Raw genomic sequence first — 10,448 nt, 5'->3', positions numbered from 1 at the left:
GCCCTACTGTATTTACAAAAACTCTACTTATGCTACATGCTCAATGAACAATGAAGTCTGCCCAAGTGGAAACCAATTTCAAGTGAAACTTGAACAGTATCTCTCATTTTAAACAACAACTGGGTTTATTGGTGTTATTTACCCTTACATGAGGCCAGCAGAGAACATGTGTGATTGGTGTGAGGGTTTTAATACCTTACTGTGATTGGGAAACTGAAAGTGATGATGGCACATTAAGCTGGGAGTGCAAAGGCATCTCACATGCCAGCTTACAGTCCCATAATGGTCATGGCTCCGCTTGTTTACTCGCTCTGGGAAGCATCACTGGTATTATATTTCCCTTTCCGTCCCTCCTCCTCTTCCTCCTCTCCCATCTTTAATTTCTCTACATCCTCCGGGGCCCAAGTGAGTAATGCCATTAGCACAAAATGCTGCACTGCTAATGGGGGGGAGAGAAAAGAATAACTGTCCACCCCACCAGTGTCCACTCCACCACACTGGTCTTTTGTGCCACTGAAATATAATAATGCCTGTCAACTGCAAATATTTAGCAATAATAATCATGAGTCCTTTTCATCCCATTGTCCTTTTGTCCTCCTTTTTTTGTCCATTTCTCATGTGACTGAATGCATGAATACATTAATGTCATGGAATAAAAGCCTTGTTTTTCCTTCTGGAATGACTACATGTTTGGTAAGGACTTAATTTACAAACAAGTATTCTGTTTATTTATTCTTCCATTATCATTATCATTATAATCATTTAATTATTCTGCTATCTTAAAATGAAAATAACCATGCCACAAAAAGTATCAGTGCTGATTCAATACAGGTTATAGTCTCAATGAAGTGTTTTAAAATTAAATGTTGCATTTTTACCGACGATTTCTGACGCTTATTGTGTTCTAGGTAGTATTAATCTGTTGGTTATAGATCTGCAGGAAATGCAATGGGAAAAAAAATCCCCGGAGGGAATTTCAAGACTCCATACTAAATACGCCCCCGAGTACTGGTGTAATCTTGGCCTTTATTTAAGTTAAATGTAGATATGATTTCATTAGTCTCGGTGCGCCATGACGCACCGCTGGCCGCACAGTGCGTCACCTAAACACCAGACAAACACCCAGGCGGTGAGAAACCACGGGGGCCAAAATCATTTCCTCGGCGAGTGAGAAAGCAGAGGCGACGAAAATAGGACCTGTGTTTGTTTTTTTGCTTCCCTTAAATCTATACATTCGAATAAAACATACCTATTTTTTTTTTTTTTTTTTTTACCTCCTTTGATTTTATGAAGAGGTTTTGAACGAACGCCACATTCACGTATGGCAATATACATCCATCACGTAACATCTATACTGTAACGATGATGAACTGATGATGATACTGTAGAAAATTAATTCTTAGCCAGGAGACTAAACATGTCTGGACTTGAAAATCCCATGAAAACTGCAGTTCAGTGGCTGAGTGTGATTCTGCAAGCATCCATTTCATTAATTCATAGCAAACCTCCACATGCAGCAAACCTTCCCTCTTATCCTGAAAAATAAGTTGAAGACAGTGATGATCATGCAATAAAGCCATGTAAAGGAAGACATCAGCTCATATTTTATTACACACAGTTTTATTTTCATTAAAGGGATCCAAGGCCTTCACAAAAGGGTTGACTCTTGGTAGCTATACAGTACTAACACAGCAAAGTCACACGACAACAGAAACCACAGAGGACTGAGGTGAACAAGTGAGAAGACAAATAAATAAGACGTTTCATATGAGATTAAACTGAGGTGCATCAACCAAAACAATAGTCAGAGGAAAGTGAGCATGGGTTCAGACCCTGCAAAGTACAGTAACAGTATTTTACAATACTCGATTCATTTCTGTAAATAAATAACTGATTGTCTAGTGGCGTATGTATATTTTTGGTCATGCACAGTTCAGTACAATTGCTATTGTATGGATTGTGTTGCAACAGTTTCACAGCTTATCCAGGTTGATCACTGGCGCCTCTACCTCCTGCTTTGATTGTCTCTGAGGTGTTTGCACCTGATTGTCTGAACACAACTTTTTTTTATTTTATTATTATTATTATTTTTTGGTGTTTCGTGATGCTGGATTGTCATTGGCTCATGGATTTACAGTGATATACAAATACCGCTTAGCAGTGTCAGTCCTGATGCTACTGCTAATGCTGATTCAGGATTGGAGTCCTTACCATAGATAGAGTGACACAGTCCTAAACTTTATGCATTGCTTGATGGACATCCATCCCATTTGAATAACCAACAAACGTAGATCATTAGTTTGGGCTTAATGGACAAACATGATTGAGATATAATTGATTTTTCTCCAATAGGACGATCCATTATCCCTCTACCCATGAAAAACTAGAAAATCAAGTTGCATTTCTTTGATTTCTACCATGTTGTTACTGGGGTAAAAATCTGTGATACCAACACCCTGTTTTAGCCTAAAATCAGATAACAGTTGATATCAATACTGGTGTGAATGGATCCTTACTGATTTCCATATTTTAACAAATGAAATTTGGGTTCTGAGGGTGATTTTTTTAATCCAAAACTTGCTACATTCTGCCCTCCAATAACATTTAACACTATTCTACAGTTATCTTCATCATACACAGCTTTCTGTACAAAAATATGCAATCAGTCTGAGTGTAATGTTGCTGGCAGGATTTAAACTTTTTTTTTTAAGTAAATGTTCAGTTTTAGTAAAAGTGATTGCCATAAGCAAGTTGAAAATCTTCACAGTAGTGTACAGCCGTATACAGCTTATGCCTAGGGAACAAGCTAGCTACCACAATATCTTTGAGCTGCTCAAGTAACAAGAAACTGTGGTTACACTTCACAATACAGAAACCTGCTGGCATTTACTTAGTGCCTCTTCATCACTATATAGCGCTGAGGCATTTCCTTATGGGATGGAGCACTAAATATTTATAATCTTCATGCATCAAACATTTGCTCAGTATTTATGAGCAACAAGGCCTCATTATCTGCCACTTTTGACTTTTAAAATCTTCGTAATCCATAATGCTGTTTTCTAATTAAATTCAACGATGCTGCAGATAGTGCATGGTCAAATTAGGGCAACACTTTTTGCTCTTTTTTAGCCACTGCCACTGCTGATAAATGACAACGTATAACAACAATGTAAGTTTAAAATTCCTATTTAGAGATCGAGATCATAGGTGGAATTCTTACACCCAAATTTCTGTATAGTAAGCTGTCAGGAGTAAAATTTCTTCAGCGTGGCTTCTTACTTTTGGATCATGCACTCCTGATCTAAAGGCCAAGAACATTTGGTATAATAAAACGCTAAGTAAGTACCATTATGAACAGAGTACTGTTAAGTGCAACCAAAGCTGCTCTTGGCTGAATTTGTAAACATTTAATGCATATCGGGGTCTGCAACTCAATGAGGCCCCTCTATAGCTCAGTCCTGTGCTTCCTTAAACCCGTGTTTCCCCATGTTGTTATTCTTGCCACTTTTTCTTTCTTTCTTTCTTTTTTCTTTACATGCCCTTTTTTGTTTTCCTTTTTTTTATGCTGGTTGGTGGCAACTGTCTGTATTTCACTGTAGTCTGGCCCAGTACTGACCCAGGTTCTGACTCATGCTCTGCTGCTCAGTTCCTGGAACCTGTACCGGCACTGAAACTCCAGGGGATATGAGCCCTGGGTGGGAAGGAAACAGAGGCGCTGAGTTAGTCAGTGAGTGGCTGAAAGTGAACCGTTTCACACCCCGTGCCTTAAAGCATACAGTCAAAACTACCCCAGAGACCCAACTGCCTCCATCCATCCTACATGAGTGCAGACTGACAGGAAGACTCACCGGTGTTGGAGTTGGCCGAGGGTGGAGTCTGCAGATGAGGGGAGGAGTACGCGGATGAGTCAAAGCTGCGCGGAGCGGAGGGAGACGGAGGTAACATGCAAGAGTAAGAGGAGGCCGACTGCGGAGGGATAGACTGAACGAGGACAGACAGTTACAGATGTGTGAGAAAACAAGAAGAGGTGTGAGGGAAAGGAGAGATTTAGGTTAGTGTTTTAAAAATGAGTATGCAGATATGATTAGAGTAACTCTACACCACATGCTATAAAAGCTGTATCTGGGATGGCATAAGTGTGTGTGCATGGTTTCAATCTGGCCACACAGAGGCGCTAGAGTAGCACTGTATGGCAATAATACAGGCCGCAGCCACAGCAGCCCTCATCTTATCTAGTGCTAATAAAAGAAACAATAATGCCTGTGCTGTATTTATATCCATCTGAAGGAGCAGGGATGCTGTTTTGGAGGAGGTAGAACAATGTGGATGATAAACGCCCTGCTTTTGCCCCAAACCAAGCAACCCCAGGCAAAAAAAAAATATCTGTTTTCTGTAACGCTTGAATCTCCTGTTGTGTAAACAGCTCCTTCAGCCCCTGTCTGAGTCAAAAGTGTCTCCAGATTGTGACATTCATATACAGGCAACCGATTAGTTTTAGTATTAATTTTATGATTTTACTAATCACCCTTAAAGCTCGGCGACAGCTGGAGGGAGCTTTTAATCCCAAACCACATGGTGTGAAATCTAAGATTCTTCATGGCCATTTCACAGTGTAGACTGAGGACAGGGACTTTGCTTAATAAAGTCTGATTTCAAGTAAATCTTAATATCCTCTTAATGCACACTTTTACCAATTTTTATTTTTACAATTTTTGGCCTGTCTATTTTAACAATTGTATTTTTGTTATTATTTATTTATATTATTATCTTATTTTTATTCTTGTGTCTGGTAGAGGTAATATTAATTTATTTATTAGAACCATGCTGTGACGTAAAGTAGGTGGTGAACTTGCTCTGCTCGGCCGTGGTGACCTGTTTGGATAAAGTTTGGAAGGTGGTGATGAATGATGAATGTCCAACCTGAACTCCAGAGGAGAAAACTGACAGGGAGCTGTAGCTGGGCAGGGACGACTCAGCCTGACTCAACATGGACCCTGGAGAGAGACACACAGAGACACAGTTACCACACACACACACACACACACACACACATTCAGTGGCCCCTTTATTAGATACACAATTGAATACAGTGAATACAGTCCAATCCAACTGTTGTGCCATGCTCAGGTTTTCTTGTTGCTGTTGTACTGGACTGCATTTTGTTGAGGGGTGTTTCTACTATTCTGTCCCTCTCATGTATGTATAAATAGGGAGGACAAAAAATTGGAAACACCTGTCAGTATAATATAGTCCAGTACAAGACCTCTGCAAAATAGAACTAAATTGACACATTCTCCACAGTGTCAACAAAAACTGAATATTATAAACTTTCTTAAAAGGTAAAATTTATAGCAGAGCTGCTGCACTGAATTGTATTAGATTGTACCGGTGGACCTGATAAAACTGCATTTATTCATTTATGTAGCACACATCATATTGTATAAAATGCAATGCAGTGTGCGTAACAGATAAAGAAAATATGACATTGAAGAGAGAGAGAAAAAAGACAATAAAACCCATTGACCTCTGCAATATCTATGCTTGTAAAATTTATCATATTTTAGCATAGGGACACTATCATTAATGTACAGTGCAGATCCATTGTTTTTACATTTTAATCCTGATTTTAATTATTTTACTTGCCTGTTTTATTCCTCCATTTTTTTTGTTTCTGCTATTTATTATATTTCTATTCTTATATTTATTATTTCATGCTCTTTGTAAAGAATGTTGTAATGCTGGCTTTGATATGTGCTACACAAATAAACGTTACTGGTAGTAGTGGCATGATCAAACAAAGGATGAACAGATTTTGTTTACAATGGTAATCCACTCTCATTCCTCTGTGTGTGTATGTGGAGAGAGGAGATATGATTAGCTAAATAAATACAGGTAAGCTGCCACTTTGCATGTAACTGGCACTGACTGGCCCGCTGCATTAAGCCAGTGTTTACCTGAACTGCTGCCATGCTGATGATGATAAACAGATGTGTTGAACGAAGTGGTCAGGGGCGCCTGGGTCTGTGAACAGGACGTCCCTCCCCCTGACCTCCTTTGGTTGCGCAGCTTCTCCTCCCTCCTCCACTTGGCTCTTCGGTTTGAGAACCATACCTGTCAATCAAAGAGCTATGTCAAGCGTGTTTATCACGGTAGGGCACATTAAATATATCATGCGGTGGTATAGCCAGGCTTTCAATATTTCAGAAAATGTTGGAATGGAGGCTCTGCTTCCTCTCATTTAGATTAAATTAAATTCCATTCATTATTAAGGTTTGAGGTTAATCCACTGTCATCAGGATGCCAAGGTTAGAGCAAAATTAAACAGGATCCAGGATCAGATAGCAGTGAAGAGTGACTGCACTGCGGTGGACGGCCTTACCTGTATCCTGGCCTCGGGCAAATCAATCTTGTTTGCCAGTCTCTCCCTTGCAAAGACATCTGGGTAATGTGTCCGTTCAAACTCTGTAGAAGAGATTAACTCATGTCAAACACACAGTATGCGTGTGACTGAGGGCAACCGCACCACAGCACAACTGGAAGTCAGCTGCTTGGATTAGTCCAGCCCTGAGTTCCGTCTTTTTCTTGGAACAATGAGCCAAGCTTTAGCGACAGGCAAACACGATGACCTCTTCGCCAATATCCACCCTTCTCTCACTCGTTAATATCAGTGTCACTAATTATGTCTCCGTGGATAATAAATCCACTTATTTGAGATGTATCCATACAACCATATTTTAAATATTCATCTTTTGCACTTTGTGTAAATTATTCATCGTTGTGGAGCATGCAGGAACTTAAAATGAAAAGATTCAAGATGCAAAGCTGCCTAAGCACTTTATTTCAAACTAGCTTGACTGAGAAGAAATAGAACTCATGTTAATTTGTTAGTGAGTCATCAGTTTTTTCTAAAATCACACCATTACAAATTGTCATTACAAATTCGCTCATCTGCATTCAGCATTCAGTATTAACCTTATCATCATCTGTATCACTTCCTGTTGTATTGTCCTGATTTATAAGCCAGCAGAGGCTGGAGGTTGTGTTAAAGCTTGGCACAGAGTCACATCGATAAGCTTTACTCTGCTACAGTATCATTCCTCATCGTGGCAGTTAAATTACAGGTGACAAACCACTGACATTTTTTGTTGATGACGAGATGAAGCCACAATTATGCAGGAAATATAAAACTGCCAGCGTGAGTCACCCTGGTGAACTCGGTGAAGTTTCAGGTTTAGTAAGTGAGACGTCTAGATAGATATAACTGTCTGCACCTATGATACATTACACTTGTTTACTGTGCTGACAAATAATGTGTTTCACACCCACTAAAACAGATAAAACACTTAATGCATGTACAGCAAATGGCCTGGTTAATCATACCATCATTTTTTTTAAAAAACACAAAATTATTGTCTTTTACTGAGCATACAATTTGAAAGATTACCAACATGCTGAATAATTAAGTATAGCCTGAAGTACCAATTGGCATGCACACTACCTTAACGAATGCATATGCGCGGCAATAACAATGGGCGTAAAAAATTGAACTCTACCTGAAAATTATTATAATTGGCATCCTTTTAATTGGCATTTGTGTCAACACGTGATTGTTATTGTGCCTTGGCTGTACATCGAGGTCAGTGTACCTCATTAATGTCATTTGCACAGTGACCACAGTGATACATTTCCACTCGGCTGCACCGTGGACATTGCGTCCGTATTTAGCTCAAGGGCCTGCTGCAGCCATATCCAGTCAAGGGTGGCTTCCAGATCCCTCTCCCTGGCCTGATATCAGGCTACAAGGGCCAGATCTCACTGCATAATGTAACCACAATAATGATGCGTTTTCTGATTTTTTTTTTTTTTTTTTTTTTCCATAATAGTTGCCAGAAGCATTTTAGAGCAAATGAGGATTTTGGCAGAGAGGACTGTAGAAAATTTGTAAAAAAAAAAAAAAAAAAAAAAAAAAAAAAAAAAAAAAAAAATCAGCTGGCAGCAATCATGGATTAAATGCCTTTGCAATGGATAAAAATCAACCCTAAATATTTATATTATTCTCAGTGTTTCATGAGCTCTAAATCAGTACTCTATGTCTCATAAATAACCTGACTTTTTTTTGGATCCGCTTACGTAATGTTTTCTAAGTCCACATTAGGGTACATTCATGTTTCTTGTCATTTACCAAGTAGTGGTAAACAACGTCTGAAGTTTATGATCCATTATAAAAATGGGAAGAAAGCAGGACAAGCTGCGACGTGACATATTCTGGTCTGGCTAGTGCCCACGGAGGGCAGTGATTGGCTGCAGCAGGAAAGCGCTTTGCGTGTTTGCATGGTCTGACCTTTCTCCAGAGCCTCGATCTGCTCCTGGGTGAAGCTGGTCCTGTTCCTCTGCAGCTTCCTCTTAAGCTGCAGTCTCAGCTGAGACTCCTCGCCCTCGTCCCTCTCCACGGGGACTCCTCCTCCTCTCCCTCCTCCTCCTCCCCCCGCCTCTCCCCCCATACTGCCTTCCGTGTCCAGCAGACAGCCCTCAGACACTGGCGGAGAGGGAGGTGACAAAAGAGATGGGTGAATGTCAAGAAAATTGGCTTGATACAACAGAGCCCCACATTTCAGGACAACAGAATGTAAGGTTCAGTGAAATAACAGGCAAGCTAGGAAGAGCGCCGAGCATAATATTACACGGGTTTGATCATGGTGACATATTCACACGTAGCTGATGATCATATGTGAACATGATACATCCATGTGTTGAAATCCCCCCTCACCTGTGCTGTGTTGTGTTTGTACTGCAGTGGGATCATGGTACCAGTTGTTAGGCCCGCTCCAGTTCGAGCCGCTTTGCAGGTTCAGCATGGTTAACTTCTCATACATAATACGAGCGTCCGAGCCACCATGAAGAGAAATAAAAATAAAAAAAAGACCTTTGTGGGTGTCCTGTCCTCCTTTTGGTCACCTTTGGCTCCTCTCCCCCTCGTTCGTCTCTCCTTCCTCCTGGGAAAGCGGGGAAGGCCCAGGGAGAAGAAGGAGGGGTTCATATCGCATGAGTTCACACATGGTCGGCATTGTGGTGAATTAGCCTCATGATGACAGACAGAAATGGAGTTAGTTACATGCCTGCTGTCGTAACGTGTGTGTGTTATACATTGGTATGCTAGTATACCACAGGGAGCCATGGTACATTAGAACCCACTCTGAAAGCCATGACATTTATTATGCTACTTGCTTTTAGCTCTGTCTTTGGTGGTAACCCCAAGCATGCACGTTTGCACACATAGGCACAAAAAGACCCACAAGAATGCACAGACACATTTACACGGACACAGAAACGGGCACAAAGGTTTCATGAACTAGGTTTTCATCAAACGTTGTGACGAAGCCCATCTCTAAATCTACCTCCTCAGTACATTAAAGGTTGAAGGTATTTCCAGAAACACACCCTAAACCCTGAATTCATGCGCAGGATAAATTATATCTATTCTCTTCTCCTGTTGTCTTCCCTCGTCCTATTTTTTAAAAACTCGGAATCAGAGAGGCATGCAAAGGTTTGTCAATACTGGCTCAATTCTCACAGCAGCGGGTCTATGTCAAAGGTCAGACGTGCAGCCGACGTCGCCCAATCTCAGCATATAATTGATCACATTTTGAGTGACACTCCAGAAATGACTTTGGCTGTGCTGTAATCTGTGTAAGTGGCAGCATGGTTGCTCGCCGTCAATCCCAAAGGCGCTCATGAAGTCCACGCTCAAAAAGTGATCAAAGCACAGAAATATACACAGAAATGCACTGAAGATGTTACAAAGAGAAAAATTTACAAACTTACCAAATGACAAAGTAAAAGGGAGGAGAGTCCAATGTATCACTCTTCTTTGTACACCTTTATTCCCCTGTTCCCCCACGTCCCTTGTTCTCCGGCTTTGTTGACAATACTGTGTGTGTAAAGGAGAGAGTAGGAGAGAGATGGAGAGAGTTAGACAGGGTGAGAGAGAGTGAAAGAGGGAGGGGGGGGGCTCTGGAGAGAAATGCGTCTGCGGGCACTCTTGTCCTCCAAGCGATGGATGGAGAAAGAGAGAGAGAGAGAGAGAGAGAGAGAGAGAGAGACGGACGATGGGAGAGAGAGAGAGAGCGAGAGAGAGAGAGAGAGGAACGATGAGAGAGAGAGAGAGAGAGAGAGCCAGCGAGGGGTGACAAAGTGAGTCAACATCAGTGTCAAGTTTGAACTTAATGCCAGTGAGAGGAGGAGGGGAGGCCGCGAGAGTAGGGCATAAAGCACAGATAATGGAGAGATAGTGGATGATAAATAGATGATGGAATTCAATTTTACTCATAAATTGCACATCAATATTGAGCCTGATAGGCAGTCGAGTGTATTAGTTTTCAACACAAAAGCATGTGCGCGCAGACAGCTAAAACTCAACATTGTATTAAACTGAATGTTAACACTCGCAC

The 10,448-nt window shown here is 40.9% G+C and overlaps 1 protein-coding gene across 1 annotated transcript; it reads right to left on the bottom strand.

Annotated features, from left to right (window-relative positions):
* Positions 1 to 1,603: 1,603 nt before the first annotated feature.
* Positions 1,604 to 8,997, bottom strand: LOC115377828 (paired box protein Pax-6-like). Its single transcript, XM_030077867.1, has 7 exons — positions 8,768 to 8,997; positions 8,342 to 8,536; positions 6,380 to 6,462; positions 5,955 to 6,111; positions 4,921 to 4,994; positions 3,849 to 3,981; positions 1,604 to 3,691 (listed from the first exon to the last, which is right to left on the bottom strand). Exons 1-7 carry the CDS (start codon positions 8,871 to 8,873, stop codon positions 3,591 to 3,593), a joined length of 849 nt encoding a protein of 282 aa, XP_029933727.1. The 5' UTR covers positions 8,874 to 8,997; the 3' UTR covers positions 1,604 to 3,590.
* Between the last annotated feature and the right edge of the window lie 1,451 nt (positions 8,998 to 10,448).

The sequence above is a fragment of the Myripristis murdjan genome, chromosome 19 (assembly GCF_902150065.1).
Source record: "Myripristis murdjan chromosome 19, fMyrMur1.1, whole genome shotgun sequence".
Lineage (NCBI taxonomy): Eukaryota > Metazoa > Chordata > Actinopteri > Holocentriformes > Holocentridae > Myripristis > Myripristis murdjan.
The sequence above is the reverse complement of the archived record's forward strand: the minus strand, read 5'-3'. Positions and strand labels throughout refer to the sequence as shown.

Bases quoted from the DNA above. Each gene is read 5' to 3' on its own strand.
- LOC115377828 (XM_030077867.1), bottom strand. From the start codon at position 8,873: ATGTATGAGAAGTTAACCATGCTGAACCTGCAAAGCGGCTCGAACTGG. The intron at 8,537-8,767 runs GTGAGGGGGGAT...CCTCTCCGCCAG, and splicing joins ACAAACACAACACAGCACAG to TGTCTGAGGGCTGTCTGCTG. The intron at 4,995-5,954 runs GTAAACACTGGC...GTCTCTCTCCAG, and splicing joins TCAGCATGGCAGCAGTTCAG to GGTCCATGTTGAGTCAGGCT.